The sequence below is a fragment of the Bufo bufo genome, chromosome 1 (assembly GCF_905171765.1).
Source record: "Bufo bufo chromosome 1, aBufBuf1.1, whole genome shotgun sequence".
NCBI lineage: Eukaryota > Metazoa > Chordata > Amphibia > Anura > Bufonidae > Bufo > Bufo bufo.
Genome location: NC_053389.1, coordinates 388,781,340 through 388,798,420, shown reverse-complemented (window position 1 = coordinate 388,798,420; position 17,081 = coordinate 388,781,340). Strand labels below are relative to the sequence as shown.

The 17,081-nt window shown below is 43.3% G+C and overlaps 1 protein-coding gene across 2 annotated transcripts in view; it reads left to right on the top strand.

Moving 5' to 3' along the window:
- CPLX2 (complexin 2) overlaps window positions 1-17,081 on the top strand; it is an 88,405-nt gene that overhangs the window by 21,599 nt on the left and 49,725 nt on the right. For both annotated transcript variants that reach the window (XM_040405652.1, XM_040405656.1), the window contains exons 2-3: window positions 1,616-1,714; window positions 12,681-12,856. In XM_040405652.1, coding sequence (XP_040261586.1) covers window positions 1,684-1,714; window positions 12,681-12,856 — 207 coding nt within the window. In that variant the 5' untranslated portion in view covers window positions 1,616-1,683. The remainder of the gene's footprint in view (window positions 1-1,615; window positions 1,715-12,680; window positions 12,857-17,081) is intronic.

The following is a 17,081-nucleotide window of genomic DNA, read 5'->3' as shown; positions in this document are numbered from 1 at the left end:
TTACAGGGGGCTATGATACGCACAATTAACCCCTTCAGGTGCGGCACCTGAGGGGTTAATTGTGCTGATCACAGCCCCCTGTAAGAGATCGGGTGCTGCCAGGCAGCAGGGGGCAGACCCCCCTCCCTCCCAGATCTCTTACAGGGGGCTATGATACGCACAATTAACCCCTTCAGGTGCGGCACCTGAGGGGTTAATTGTGCTGATCACAGCCCCCTGTAAGAGATTGGGTGCTGCCAGGCAGCAGGGGGCAGTCATGTACACAGTTCGTAGTATATTCTAACTTGAAGCATCCCCATCACTATGGGAACGCCTCTGTGTTAGAATATATTGTCGGATCTGAGTTTCGCGATCTAACTCAAATCTGATGGTATATTCTAACATAGAGGTGTTCCCATGGTGATGAGGACGCTTCAAGTTTAAAATATACCATCGGATTGGAGAAAACTCAGATCCTATGGTATATTAACTCCTGACTTTACATTGAAAGTCAATGGGGGACGGATCCGTTTGCAATTGCACCATATTGTGTCAACATCAAACGGATCCGTCCCCATTGACTTGCATTGTAAGTCAGGACGGATCCGTTTGGCTCCGCACGGCCAGGCGGACACCAAAACGACATTTTTTTCATGTCCGTGGATCCTCCAAAAATCAAGTAAGACCCACGGACGAAAAAACGGTCACGGATCACGGACCAACGGAACCCCGTTTTGCGGACCGTGAAAAAATACTGTAGTGTGCATGAGGCCTAAGGCTGCTACTAATGTGTTTGCTGACATTCAGCACCGACGTGTACAAGTCTCCATGCACATTAGCAGATTAGTATCAATTACTCCTATTGTCCAAGTAACACTTCATATTTCATTAGAATATACCACATACTGTAATTCTCCATCCAGATGAATGACAAATGAACATCAATATACGGTAACAACCACCCCCCCCTTCCTATTAAGCATCTTATTCCCATATATGAATAACCACGCCTGCCCACACCCCCAAATATGACTACTACACCTGCTCTCCTTGCTGCAAAAGAATAACCCTATGTAACATCACACCCCAAAACATGAGGGCCACACCTCATTGTGACAAACAGGGGAAATGTGTATGATTGCATATGTTTCTCATCCTAAGATAACCCTCTCCGAGTCTCTAATCGCTGATGGCAAAAATAATCCAACGTTCTATTTTTGCCAGGATAAGTGTCAAGTTCTTCTTGCTCAATTGCATGTAATTAAGAAGTTTCTGCTGCAGTGTGATACAAACATAGAATACTAAGCTAAAAATACAGGAACCTCCGTGAGAAAAGGTCAGCAAAAGTGTAAGCCGAGTTCTTTGAGCTTCTGATTTTACATCAATACTGAGAAATATACAGTACACTCCTCCCTATCCAGTGGGACCAGGTTCTATTCATATGGGGAGATTAATGAGCATGAGTCAAGTATTGCAGATGCATCATTTGTATCCTGTAATAGACAAATTAGTCATTGGTAGGACATTATATGCAGTTTCTATATAGTGGTGTAATAAATAGCAGTCTTTTTTTTTTTTTTATCAATTTTCTTAGAATATTATAAATTTCTCAATATTTTCTGTCTCTTTCTTATAGTGTCTGCTTCCAACTGTACTGAATGAGAATACCTCTTTGACCGGCAGGGCAGAACTCATCAGAGGACCATGGATTTTGTTATGAAGCAAGCTTTAGGGGGTAAGAGACCTTCTGTAACCTGTGTCCATCTGATTCTAACTGACTGTTGAAATGAATATTGTCTCTCATAAGCTCCACGTCGCTCCGGTCCTCCATGCTGCCTCCGCTGTCTTCATCTTCCGGTCCTGGCACCGTTTACATCTCTCTCGCTATTACATGAACTACTCCAGCCAATGACTGGCTTCAAGCAGCACATCACTGTTGAAGCCAGTCAAAATGGCAAAAGGGGTGATTTTTTGTGTGTGTGTGTGTGTGTGTGTGTGTATATATATATATATACACTGCTCAAAAAAATAAAGGGAACACAAAAATAACACATCCTAGATCTGAGTTAATTAAATATTCTTCTGAAATACTTTGTTCTTTACATAGTTGAATGTGCTGAAAACAAAATCACACAAAAGAATAAAATGGAAATCAAATTTTTTAACCCATGGAGGTCTGGATTTGGAGTCACCCTCAAAATTAAAGTGGAAAAACACACTACAGGCTGATCCAACTTTGATGTAATGTCCTTAAAACAAGTCAAAATGAGGCTCAGTAGTGTGTGTGTGGCCTCCACTTGCCTGTATGACCTCCCTACAACGCCTGTGCATGCTCCTGATGAGGTGGCGGACGGTCTCCTGAGGGATCTCCTCCCAGACCTGGACTAAAGCATCTGCCAACTCCTGGACAGTCTGTGGTGCAACGTGACGTTGGTGGATAGAGCGAGACGTGATGTCCCAGATGTGCTCAATTGGATTCAGGTCTGGGGAACGGGCGGTCAGTCTATAGCATCAATGCCTTCGTCTTGCAGGAACTGCTGACACACTCCAGCCACATGAGGTCTAGCATTGTCTTGCATTAGGAGGAACCCAGGGCCAACCGCACCAGCATATGGTCTCACAAGGGGTTTGAAGATCTCATCTCGGTACCTAATGGCAGTCAGGCTACCTCTGGCGAGCACATGGAGGGCTGTGCGGCCCTCCAAAGAAATGCCACCCCACACCATTACTGACCTAATGCCAAACCCGTCATGCTGGAGGATGTTGCAGGCAGCAGAATGTTTTCCACGGCGTCTCCAGACTCTGTCACGTCTGTCACGTGCTCAGTGTGAACCTGCTTTCATCTGTGAAGAGCACAGGGCGCCAGTGGCGAATTTGCCAATCTTGGTGTTTTCTGGCAAATGCCAAACGTCCTGCACGGTGTTGGGCTGTAAGCACAACCCCCACCTGTGGACGTCGGGCCCTCATATCACCCTCATGGAGTCTGTTTCTGACCGTTTGAGCAGACACATGCACATTTGTGGCCTGCTGGAGGTCATTTTGCAGGGCTCTGGCAGTGCTCCTCCTGTTCCTCCTTGCACAAAGGCGGAGGTAGCGGTCCTGCTGCTGGGTTGTTGCCCTCCTAGGGCCTCCTCCACGTCTCCTGATGTACTGGCCTGTCTCCTGGTAGCGCCTCCATGCTCTGGACACTACGCTGACAGACACAGCAAACCTTCTTGCCACAGCTCGCATTGATGTGCCATCCTGGATAAGCTGCACTACCTGAGCCACTTGTGTGGGTTGTAGACTCCGTCTCATGCTACCACTAGAGTGAAAGCACCGGCAGCATTCAAAAGTGACCAAAACATCAGCCAGGAAGCATAGGAACTGAGAAGTGGTCAGGTCACCACCTGCAGAACCACTCCTTTAATGGGGGTGTCTTGCTAATTGCCTATAATTTCCACCTGTTGTCTATCCCATTTGCACATTAGCATGTGAAATTGATTGTCACTCAGTGTTGCTTCCTAAGTGGACAGTTTGATTTCACAAAAGTGTGATTGACTTGGAGTTACATTGTGTTGTTTAAGTGTTCCCTTTATTTTTTTGAGCAGTGTATATAATATATATTTTTATTCAGCCCACTCCTGGTAAATAATCCTCCTGATTTCAGTGGGTGTCGGATTTATAATTGCTTAAAGGGCTTCTATCACCAGATTTGGTCCTATTTAGCTGACTGACACTAGCGATGTGCTAGTGTCAGCAGTCCATAACAGTGTTCTTACTTATCATCTGTCTGATGCCGTTCACCTTAAAAACGTACTTTTATAGATATGCTAATGAGCCTCTAGGCGCTATGTGGGCGTCATTAGCACCTAGAGGGCTCCATCCACTAACCATTTCAGCCGCCCATCGCGTCCCTCCAGCCCGCCCTGCTCCTGTTGATTGACGTGAAACTTCTCAGTATCTCGTACCAATTCCCGCGCCTGCGCCGTGCGCTTCTGTATTCGGCGCAGTGAGTGAATGCCGCGCTCCTGGTGCCGGCTTCCTCACTGTAACGTAGTTGGCGCACGGCGCAGTGAGGAAGCCAGCGCCGGGAGAATACAGAAGCGCACGGCGCAGGCGCGGGAATTGGTACGAGATACTGAGAAGTTTCACGTCAATCAACAGGAGCGGGGCGGGCTGGAGGGACGCGATGGGCGGCTGAAATGGTTAGTGGATGGAGCCCTCTAGGTGCTAATGACGCCCACATAGCACCTAGAGGCTCATTAGCATATCTATAAAAGTACGTTTTTAAGGTGAACGGCAGCAGACAGATGATAAGTAAGAACACTGTTATGGACTGCTGACACTAGCACATCGCTAGTGTCAGTCAGCTAAATAGGACCAAATCTGGTGATAGAAGCCCTTTAAAGAGTGGATGAGACTAGAAGACAGGAGATCACTTTTATTCAAGACTCAGGCTATTGACAAGAGTCAGTACTGAGTCTGGACAAAGTGGCCCTTTCATGCAACCCGTACATAGGAATATTCAATACCTCAACCTCCTGTGCTTGCCCCTCACACGATCCTGCTCTCTGATTCATATCAGGAAAACTTATATCAATTTCACTTTAAAATATTTTCAAGTTTTCAAGATGCTTTCTGAGTAAAGGAACATTTTACTTGTTAATTATCAGTGATTGTGCCAGCATGTCCATAAACGATTAATCTTGCCAGTGCAGTACGCAGCCCTGCAGGGTAATGTGATGGTGAGGTCACGGTTAATAGGCAAACGAGGGTTGCTCTTGGTTACTCACAGTTTATAGAGAAGACCCTGGGCAGGCGTACAGCAGTGATGGAGAGGCTGGCACAGACGTCCTCTGGGGGCACTCTCTGTATATAGGGACCAGGCCGGTGGTAGGTGAGGTGCCCTGGGTGTTGCAGGTTTAATGTGCCGGTGGCAAGATCCCTTTAAGATTTGTGACGCCAGTGCCTGTAACGGTGGCACACCGATTGATGATAGGAATAATTGAGGAACACGATGTTGTGGTGAACCAAAACTTCCTTTTACTGGAACATTCAACTATTTACAGTCTTTTAGCAAAGTTCCATATGGCAGTAGCAAATCACAAGCAGGCTTTTATAAATGGCAGGCACAATGTTCTTGCAAGATACTCAGAGGGTTAAACACTCTCACAGATCAGTGTCACGACTGTGACTGATCCAGACAGGTCTGGGAGGAGAAGGTCGCAGCGACTTGCTACTCGCGATAGCTTGTGAGTTTGCTCCATGGTTCAGGGTATGTCATCCGGGTTTTGCCTTGTGAACCTTTTTGTCCTGACTGGGAGTTTGTAGGCATCCTTCTCAGGTGAGTCCTGTCTGCCACTCCCAGCTACTATATTAGTTTCAGTTTCACTTGCAGTCATTGCCAGATATAGTCCTTACTTCCAGTTCTATTCTGACCTTTGAAGGAGATCGTTTGATGGTGTTGCTGTGGAGCTCTTGTCCGGCGTGGACTGTCGTGATTGGGATCGCCTTCTCTGCTCGTGACTGGATAAGTCTATCTCTGCTATAGTTTGTTTGTTTCTGTCTTCCCCTGCTGTTCTCCTAGACATGAGTGATGGTGACTAGTGCTCCCATCGGCCTTTCCCCACTCTAGGCTTGTTAGGGTGACTGAGGGTTTAGGCATCCTGCTCGCCGCACGGGTTCACACCCCGTCTAGGGTATCAGGGCAGACAGGTGCCAGCTTAGGGTTAGTCAGGGGTGGCCATACTATTCCCATCCGTAGATAAGGGTCCCCCTTCCCCTCCGTCTGGTGCGACACGACTGCTACTGGGATAGCGGTCGTGACAATCAGGCTGCACCTTTTCCTCAGAAATCCTGTGCACTATTCCTCAGAACTCCTGTCTGTCTTTATCCCAAGGCCCGTATGCCCTATTGGTGGCTTTATCCTTGGTAAAGAAACTTCCTCAGGTATATATCTCCTTGCATTGAATAGACTCTTCTGCCCTTCAGCTCTCTTGTTTGGCTGGAAACACTTCTGCTCTGCTCTGTACTGTACTTGGTAGGAACTGCAGGTTTCTCAGGAGGTAACTCTTCCCCTGGGGACAACTAGAAGCCTGGGCTGTCTAGCTGCGTGTCAGAAGCTCACTTCAGCTGCTGCCTAGCTAAAGTCCACACTCCCTTCTGACTCTACACTACTTTCCCTGAACAGGACCTGACTATATATATATTAGGGGTTCCCTAGCTCCCTCTACTGTCTTGGAGGTGGAACTACACCCTAACAGGCCTGATACACAAATAAAGCAGGGAAAATACACATAAAACATAGCAATACACATTAAAATGTGATGTAAAATACAATGCCACTGTTCCACAGGAGGTGGAGAACAACGTGGCCCAATTGACCCTTGTGTAGTGCCCACATTTACCTAGTGGGACACTACACCAGGATCTTTTTCATGCACAAATGACAGCAGAGTTTCGGTATCTGTATTTTATGGATTTGCAATTTGTGGACCGCAAAATTCATATGGTCCTATGCATGAAGCCTTATCCTCGTTCTTGCCATATACAGTTGCAAGAAAAAGTATATGAACCCTTTGGAATGATATGGATTTCTGCTCAAATGTGATCTGATCTTCATCTAAGTCACAACAGTAGACAATCACAGTCTGCTTAAACTAATAACACACAAAGAATTAAATGTTACCATGTTTTTATTGAACACACCATGTAAACATTCACAGTGCAGGTGGAAAAAGTATGTGAACCCTTGGATTTAATAACTGGTTGAACCTCCTTTGGCAGCAATAACTTCAACCAAACGTTTCCTGTAGTTGCAGATCAGACGTGCACAACGGTCAGGAGTAATTCTTGACCATTCCTCTTTACAGGACTGTTTCAGTTCAGCAATATTCTTGGGATGTCTGGTGTGAATCGCTTTCTCGAGGTTATGCCACAGCATCTCAATCGGGTTGAGGTCCAGGACTCTGACTGGGCGACTCCAGAAGGCGTATTTTCTTCTTTTAAGCCATTCTGTTGTTGTTTTACTTCTATGCTTTGGGTCGTTGTCCTGTTGAAACAGCCATCTTCTGTTGAGCTTCAGCTGGTGGACAGGTGGCCTTAAGTTCTCCTGCAAAATGTCTTGATAAACTTGGGAATTCATTTTTCCTTCGATGATAGCAATCCATCCAGGCCCTGACACAGCAAAGCAGCCCCAAACCATGATGCCCCCACCACCATACTTCACAGTTGGGATGAGGTTTTGATGTTGGTGTGCTGTGCCTCTTTTTTTTCTCCACACATAGTGTTGTGTTATTCTTCCAAACAACTCATCTTTGGTTTCATCTGTCCACAGAATATTTTACCAGTACTGCTGTGGAACATCCAGGTGCTCTTGTGCAAACTGTAAATGTGCAGCAATGTTTTTTTTGGACAGCAGTGGCTTTCTCTGTGGTATCCTCCCATGAAATCCATTCTTGTTTAGTGTTTTACGTATCGTAGATTCGCTAACAGGGATGTTAGCATATGCCAGATACTTTTTTAGAAGTCTTTTGCTGACACTCTAGGATTCTTCTTCACCTCATGGAGCAGTCTGCGCTGTGCTCTTGCAGTCATCTTTACAGGACGGTCACTCCTAGGGAGAGTAGCAGCAGTGCTGAACTGTCTCCATTTATAGACAATTTGTCTTATCGTGGACTGATGAACAGCAAGGCTTTTGGAGATACTTTTATAACCCTTTCCAGCTTTATGCAAGTCAACAATTCGTAAGAGAGCTATTTTGTGCGAGGCATCATTCACATCAGGTAATGCTTCTTGTGAAAAGCAAACCCAGAACTGGTGTGTGTTTTTATAGGGCAGGGCAGCTGTAACCAACACCTCCAATCTCATCTCATTGATTGGACTCCAGTTGGCTGACACCTCACTCCAATTAGCTCTTGAAGATGTCATTAGTCTAGGGGTTCACATACTTTTTCCACCTGCACTGTGAATGTTTACATGGTGTGTTCAATAAAAACATGGTAACATTTAATTCTTTGTGTGTTATTAGACTGTGATTGTCTATTGTTGTGACTTAGATGAAGATCAGATCACGTTTTATGACCAATTTGTGCAGAAATCCATATCATTCCAAAGGGTTCACATACTTTTTCTTGCAACTGTAAATAGTATTCAGGGCTTACACTGAGTAGGAAAGGACTATTGGCAAAATCGAAATGTCTCCCCTCAGGCTTTAGGTGCTTTCACTGAAGATTGGCAGCATAGCAGAGGCAATTAATGTGATACCCATCAGTCGTGTTGGGATACAGACGTCCTCTCTATTTTTAATTTTGGAATAGTTTTTCAATGCCTTAATGACCGCCGATGAGCCTTTTTATGGCCTTAGTCTAGGCTGCTGTAAAAAGGCAGCAGAGAGCAGGAGCTCAGCTCTCATATGAAAGCCAGGCTCCTGCTCTAATGGCTCTGATCGACAGAAGCACCGATCCTGGTCATTTAACACCATTGAGGTCATGGTCAATAGCGACCATGTCTTCTAAGTAATTGCAAAGGGAGAGGGCTCCCTCTGTCAGTCATTGGCACCCCGCGAATGAGATCCAATAAAGGACCCCAAGTCTGGCTTGTGTATATACTCTATTACGCCGTGCTAGAGGAACATCCTATTAGAGTGCCTGTCAGTATGCTACTGACAGTATGACATACTGTACACTGTTTAATGCTAGGGCTCCTCGCCTTTCCCTCGCATTTCCTGTCTGACAGTGGTGTGGCCTCCACTTATAGGGGGTTTACCTTTTAATTTTATGTTATGAATATTTATATCAGAGGTAAATCCCTGCTAATGGACATTTCTAAGTTGACAATATTATAATTTTGTTTCAAGGAATACATAATATAATAACTGTGTGAGCATTTCACAGATAAATGGTGGTTTACCATATATTGACCATGATCTTCAAGTGCAATCTTAATGAGCTATCCATCATCTTAGGCCTCTTTCACACTTGCGTTGTCCGGATCCGTCGTGTACTCCATTTGCCGGACGTGCCCACCGGATCCGTAACACCGCAAGTGAACTGAAAGCATTTGAAGACGGATCCGTCTTCAAAATGCGTTCAGTGTTACTATGGCACCCAGGACGCTATTAAAGTCCTGGCTGCCATAGTAGTAGTGGGGAGCGGGGGAGCAGTATACTTACCGTCTGTGCGGCTCCCGGGGCGCTCCAGAATGATGTCAGAGCGCCCCATGCGCATGGGGCGCCCTGACGTCACTCTGAAGCGCCCCGGGAGCCGCATGGATGGTAAGTATACTGCTCCCCCGCTCCCCACTACACTTTACCATGGCAAACAGGACTTTAGTGTCCTGGCAGCCATGGTAACCATTCAGAAAAAGCTAAACGTCAGATCCGGTAATGCGCCGAAACGACGTTTAGCTTAAGGCCGGATCCGGATTAATGCCTTTCAATGGGCATTAATTCCGGATCTGGCCTTGCGGCAAGTGTTCAGGATTTTTGACCGGAGCAAAAAGCGCAGCATGCTGCGGTATTTTCTCCGGCCAAAAAAACGTTCCGTTCCGGAACTGAAGACATCCTGATGCATCCTGAATGGATTTCTCTCCATTCAGAATGCATGGGGATAATCCTGATCAGGATTCTTCCGGCATAGAGCCCCGACGACGGAACTCTATGCCGGAACACAACAACGCAAGTGTGAAAGAGCCCTTAGTGATCTAAAAATCCTTTTTATTTGGTATGTTTTTGGGGAATTCTTTTCATCAACATATTGAACAAGACTTGAAACAAAATGATTTGAATATTGGATAAATTAGAACAGATTTCTGATTGAATAATATTGTGGGTTGCAGACGTTTAGTCTATATTTTTTATATTTGTAACTTTCGATCATATTGTATTAGATTTTGTCCATTTAATTGATTTGCACTTGTATGGCTATTATGCTTAAGATCAGGTCTTTCTGAAACATGTATCTAGCCTGCACTTCAACTCTTAGAGGAGGTTTGAATTTCCTGTACGTATTCAGTATCAAAATATTCCTGCTGCTTCTGGAGAAAATCCCAAGGGGTGGAGCAGTCTGACAATAATAATTGTCTCAGGGAGATAAAATAACAATCTAATCTCATGTGAAAATGAATTCAAATATTTAGATATGATTAGCAAAGTGCAAAAGAGACTTAGTCTGATTATATAAACTCTCCACATTTTGGCAAACATGATGCTTAAAGGGGCCCATACATCTTTATTAGTAGTGATGAGTGGCAAGGGCAATATTCGAATTCGCGATATTTCGCAAATATTTGGTAGAATATTCGTCATATACTCTCAAATTCGAGATTATTTTCTTGATCGCGAAAAATCGCCAATGTGATATTTGCGGCATGCGCACGAAATACAGGCGTGGGTCACTGTTGCTACATTTGTCAAACTGCTAGAAGTTACCTGAGACTGTAGAAAATGGTTGGCACTGCAAAATATTACAATAGCTTTATATGCAGATAGAGTGCTCCAATATATTCGCGATTGCAAAATTGGCACTGATGATGCGAATATTTTGGCGCAATACGTGCAACTTCACATTTTAACAGGTCTGACTACTTATTAGTGATTGGTGCACCAAGTATTGTTGGTAACTTGTGACATCACAGCACTATGTATGGACAGCAGAACATCAGCTACACTATATCACTATCTAACCTACCCTGACTATCTCCCACTAACTATCTGTAAAAATAATAATAATATATAAATATACATATATATATACATATATATATATATATATATATATATATATATATATATATATATACACACACTAACTATCTAATGTAATGACACAGGAAAGCAGAGAGCACAGCAATAACACTGCTGTCTGTCTCAGATCTGCAAAATACTGCATACAAGGGCTGCTGGGGAGGTTCTTATATAGTAAGGGGCAGGCAACTTTCCTATTGGTTGCTAGGGATGTTGCTAAGCTCAGATAAAGACATTGCAGCCTTCTCACTGGCCCACAAGCAAGAAGGGAGGTTACTGATGAAAAATAAATCTAGAATATTTGAAATTACGAATATATAGCACTATATTCACGAATTCTCGAAGTGCCGATATTCGCGATTAATATTCGCTGTTTGAATGTTCGCGCCCAACACAATTTATTAGTTGTTGGCTGAATGCTCATTTGGCCAACAGTTATCTCTCGTGATTCCCCGATAAACATACAGACTCCGTTTTACCAAACATTCATGTGTATTCACAATGGAGAGAGGAGGAAGCCACTGCCAGACACCTGGCAGTTTCTTATCACCTGAAAAAACAAAAGGAGCAGGCATTGAAATTCAGTTCACCCGATCCTTCTCTCCTCCAATATTATTTGTTGGGGGAGCGCCGAGAGTTCCCTATACACATAAGATTTATGGCCAGTCCCACAGAAAATGTAAGGTTGATCCAACAATAGTGTAATGGGTATGTGTAGCCTTAAAGGGGTTATCTGGTAATTAAGAAAATAATAATACCTTTAGTTATAAAGGCTTGTTTTGTCTGGGGAGCAATCGGGGAACATAAAATGCCCACTGTCCTATTAGTACACTGTCCTACAGTGATTCAGCTGAAGATCATATTAAACTGTATTCAGGATCATAACCCCTAACAAGCAGAGCAGATAGGAGGATAAGGCAGCTCTTTAGCTCAGTGTTGCTCAGGTTTTGTGTGTACTAGTAGGACAGAGGCCATTTTATTTCCCCTGATTGATCCCCAGACAAGACAAGTAATTAAAAGGCATTTGAAAGGTAATGAAAGGTATTTTGAAATATATTTATAATAAATTAAGTATTTTCAGTAATTTTTATTTTCTTAATTCCCGGAGAACCCCTTAACATCAGTGACTCCTTAACTAGCATATTCTCGCTTAAAGGGGTTATCCAACCACTATAACACCCCCCAAAATGCCTGGGCACTGCATACAGGTTATACTTACGGCACCTGCGTCCCTTCTGATGCTCACGCAATCACCGTTTTATCTCCCCCTCGCTTGGATCAAAACATCTGGTGAAGGGGTGGGTGGGGGGCGTTTTCAGCCAATGCGACAGGAACTAGCCTCCCTAGCGTCGCCCGCGATGCTAGGTAGGCTCGTTCCCATAACGGCCTGCTATTGGAAGACCCCCCTGCCCCTTTGCAGGATGTTTTGATCTGCGTGATTGGGAGATGCAGCAGCGGCCGTGCGGGCATCAGGAGCCACAGGGGTGCTGGGGAGCAGGGTAAATATAACCTGTATGTGGTGCCTGGACATTTTGGGGGGCATTAAAGGGCTAGAATAACCCCTTTAAAGGAAACCATATTCTACCAATAAATGTGTACGGGAGGTTGATGAAATTTTTGGAAAAATAGGTATAATGAGATGAGTGACTGACAGATATTGTATAATGGTGTTAAGTAGTTTAAGAATGGTGTGTAGATTAAAATGATAAGGGGAAGTGTACCATATCATGTATATATTTTACTTTTTTATTGTACTTGCAAAATGCATGGAAGTAAAATCAACTTGCCAACATTAACATAGTAATGTGCCCCAATAACCTCAAACTTTGTTTCTTGGGCAATGTGATGGATAGAGTGAATAACTATGGACAGGTGTAAACTGTAAAATGCATTTCATTCCTTCCACGTTATTTGGCTTTTACAGTATTTTCCATTCTCCATTTTGATGTCTTGATTTATTTCCCATTGCACACAGGGGCAACAAAGGATATGGGGAAGATGCTCGGAGGTGAAGAAGAGAAAGATCCAGATGCCCAAAAGAAAGAAGAAGAAAGACAAGAAGCACTGCGTCAACAAGAGGATGAGAGGAAGGCCAAACATGCCAGGATGGAAGCAGAAAGGGAGAAAGTCCGGCAACAAATAAGAGATAAGGTGCCCTCTTTTAATTCCATTTTGATTGTGAAAGTTAACTTAATAAGTCAAAGTAAAATTATGTTTGGAAAAAAAATCTAATCTGTAAACTGGCATAAATTCTAATTATTGTATTGGCTGTGGTACGCTACAGCCCTTCCATTAAGTCCTGCCTATACCACATCTTCTTTGTGGAAAATGGCTCAAAATGACCAAAAGTCACAAATGAGACATGGTCCAAAATGTTCGACTTTTGTAGGCCAGTTTTCTGTCGTAAAGTCACTTATAAATTCCCTGCTAACATTTACTAGGGGCAAGCTAGTTTAGTTGTCAGTTAGTGGTCAATTGCATAATGCAGGTTGTAGAAGCATTTTTGTAAGGAATTTTCCTTAAAAAAAAGTTGCTGCATGGGTTACATGCACAATATATTTTCAAAATTTACACTCAGAAGATTGTTTTAAAAATCATATTTACCTTATGATCATGGGCTAATTCAGGACACCTGTCAAGACCAGATACCAATGACCCTTTAGACATGTGAACCAATCAGTCAGTATGTTGACCCAGTGATAGATGTTAAAACAAAGATGTCAGAATATATCAATTAATGACATATATCATTAGCATTTTATTAGTAGATTGATCTAGATTTAAGCCTTAAAGTGAACCCATCACCATGAAAATGCAATGTAAGCTGCAGGCAGCATGTTATAGAGCAGGAGGAGCTGAGCAGATTGAAAGATAGCTTTGTGGGGAAAAGAGTCAGTAAAACTTGTGATTTATACATTTATATTCCTGCTCATTCTGGGCTTTGAAGTTAAGGAGGCGGTCCTATCAGTGATTGACAGCCTTCCCTCTATGACTGTGTATACAGATAGCTGTCAGTCACTGATCGGACCGCCTGCTTGACTTCAAAGCCCAGAATGAGCAGGAATAGGTACATGTATAAATTACATGTTTTACTAAACCTTTTCACACACAACGATATATCAGTGTGCTTAACTCCTCCTGCTCTATAATATTCTTCCTGCAGCTCAGACATCATGTTAAATGTGACAGGTTCCCTTTAACCTCTTTAAATTATCAACGGATATGACAGCTGGATGGACATAACATGTTTCAGGCATCAGACAGAAAATGGATTCCTATTTTTCATATTCCTTATCGTTCCAGGTACACAAAGTATTAATTCATTTTTGCATCAAGTTTCATTTACTGTGTGCCAATATAAAGAATATAACAAATATTCCATTATTTCTAACAGTCTACTGTATGTTAAAATGTGCAGTAACATACCGTAAGTTTGGACATAAATGAGAAGGTATAACATTTAGTAGTACTGAGATCAGTATATGGTGATGCGGTGTGATAAAGAAATACTTTACATTAAAAGGGTTACAAAAATAAAAATCGGTCAGAATTGCTTAAAATAAGTCCATCCTCTTTGATCCCCTACCTCTCCTGTTCTGACTTCCTGTTTCAACACAGGAAATGTGACTACTCAGCAAACCATGGAAAAGGCAGGGAATCTGAGAAGATGACTTCTTTTATTTTACGCCATTTTTACTGGATGGACAATCGCTGTAAATTATTACATTGTAGACAGCTACAGTTAACGTTAATGTTACTGTGAACCTGACAGTTTTAAGTTGTAACTTTCAATAGTTCCTAACTACTGCAGTTTATTTAAAGGAGTTATCTAATTTCACCAACAGCCCCCCCCCCTCCCATATGCCAGGCCTCTCCGTAGGACTATACTTAACCCGCTCCCTACGCCGCTCCTGGCCCCGCACCGCCGTTGCTGCTTTTCCCTGTACACGGATGAAAAGGGAATTGGGGGTGGCGGAGGGTTCAAGCAACCAATGGCAGGCAGGGACGGGGACGAGCCTCCCTAGCATCACCCCCGATGCTAGGGAAGCTCATCCCCGTTCCCGTCTGCCATTGGCTGCTCCCCCTGCTTCCCGATACCGGATGTTTTCATCCATGTACAGGAAGAAGTAGCAGGAGCGGCGTATGGGGGGCTGTTTGTGAAATTTAATAACCCCTTTAACTGTGACCTTTTTCTCTTCTAAGGTCTCATGCACACAAACGTATTTTGTTTCTGTGTCCGTTCTGTTTATTTTTGCGGATAGGATGCAGGCCCATTAATTTCAATGGGTTCACAAAAAATGCAGACAGCATACCGTGTTCTGTCCGCATCAGTATCTCCATTCTGTAGCCCCACCAAAAAAATAGAACATGTCCTATTCTTGTCCGTTTTTAGGCATTGTTGCAATGGATCCACAAAAAAAATAAAACAGATGGCATATGGATGTCATCCGTGTGTTTTTTATTTATTTTTTCAGACCGCAAAACATAGTCATGTGCATGTAGCCTAACTGATAGTATAAAAACCAAAAGTAACCTTGACATATTCATATTCTACTGTGGTTATTCATTATATACAGCAGAACAGTGAAACATTCAGTTACTATGGGAACTCTTTTTTTTTATATCCTTTAAATTTGTAAAATGTAGAAAAACACGAAGCACTGAATATCTCTTATGCTTAAAGGAGTTGTTTCACCTCACTATTACTAAGGTGAGATGAGACCAAGTCCCAACCACCAGCTGGCCGGGAAATGGAGGAGCAATCCGGTGCTGTCACGCCCTGCCCTGTGGGTGTTCTGAGGAGATCTGTCAGAGTTGCTGCACGTGACTCGATCTGACAGTTTGTTTTGTTGTGGATTTGAACAGAATCCCACCTCCTCCCAGGTCTTGTTCTTTAGGTAATTGGTGAGGCTATTTATTCCTCCCTTCACCTATAGCCTTTGCGGGTTATAGTTCTGCCTTGTGTGAGCTCTGGAAGTTTGGATTGTCTGCTCCAACACATATCTAGATAAGTCCTTTTCCCTTATTCCTTCTGTGTCTGTTTTTACTAGGCCTCTAGGGTGACTCTAGCTCCTTCGATTGTTGAAGGAGCTGGGTGTCTCTTTCCCTCTTCCCTACTGCTGAGGGTTTTGGTTCAGTGTGTTTTAGTCTTAGGTACGTGGGCATGTGCATATCTACCATCGAGATATGCACATGGGCATAGCAGCTTAGAGAAAGTGTTTTAGGGATTGCTATGAGGTGACCCCTTAGTTCCCTAGCATTTAGGGCCTAGTCAGTTGTTTTGTTTGCTTTGCCGTGTTCTGCTTCCTTCCCTTTTATCTTACCTACTGTGACAGGTGCTCACCTTTTCAGTAGCTCCCATTGTGGTGCATGGGAGCTATGAAAACAGCATAGCACAGCAAGATATGTTGTTTCTGAGTTAGAGAAACAGTATAGCTTGCTGTGCTCCGCTTTTTCCATATTTCCCATGCACCACATTGGGAGCTACTGAAACAGAGGGCGCCGGGCTGCTCGGCTGTTTCCAAGCCGGCTGGTGATCAAGACTTGGTCTCAATCCCTTTAACAATTTCCAGCTAAGCGTAATCTGTACATGGTTCGTTGGTGTACTCGTATGAAAATAAGTCACATATAATAAGGCATGTTGCAGGTGTTGTGTGGCACTGAAATGGAATAAGGGTATCAGAAAATATGTAATTTATTTTTTTTACAGAAAAATAAGCATATATGAATTAAAATATGTTGGGTCATTTACAATGACTAGGCTTGACCGAATCGACCTTCGGAACATAGACCAGAAGTTGATTAGTTCAAATACTTTGTTTTAATACTGTATCCGTACGTTTCGACCAAAGTCGGGGGAAACTTCAGTGAATTCCTACTGTATGCATATCTGTGTATTGAAAAGCAATTTAAAATAGTAATCAGAACTGGGCTTTAATACTGGCTGGTACCTTGGTATCAAAGCCCAGTTCCGATTGCTATTTTAAATAGTTTTTCAATACGCAGATATGAATACAGTAGGAATTAACCGAAGTCTCACGCAAAAAGTAAGTACTTGAACTAATCGACTTCGGATCTGTGATCTGAAGGTCGATTCACTTAAGCCTAATCATTACCCCTACACCACAAAAAAGTTGCCAACCATGGTTTTTGACTTTTAAACTCCCTTGAGACTATATTTACTCACCATTGGCATTTCTATGCCACCCTTGCCACTTTCCAAAAAGAGGTTGTAACAAGGGTAATGCATGGGCAGGATCATCAGCCCAGGAACATTTATCATCATTTATGCTAGTTTTCTGGTGTAAATGATAAATTAAATCTACACCTGCTATGAGCTGGTGCACGGACTAAAGGATGAGCTGCGCAGGGGATA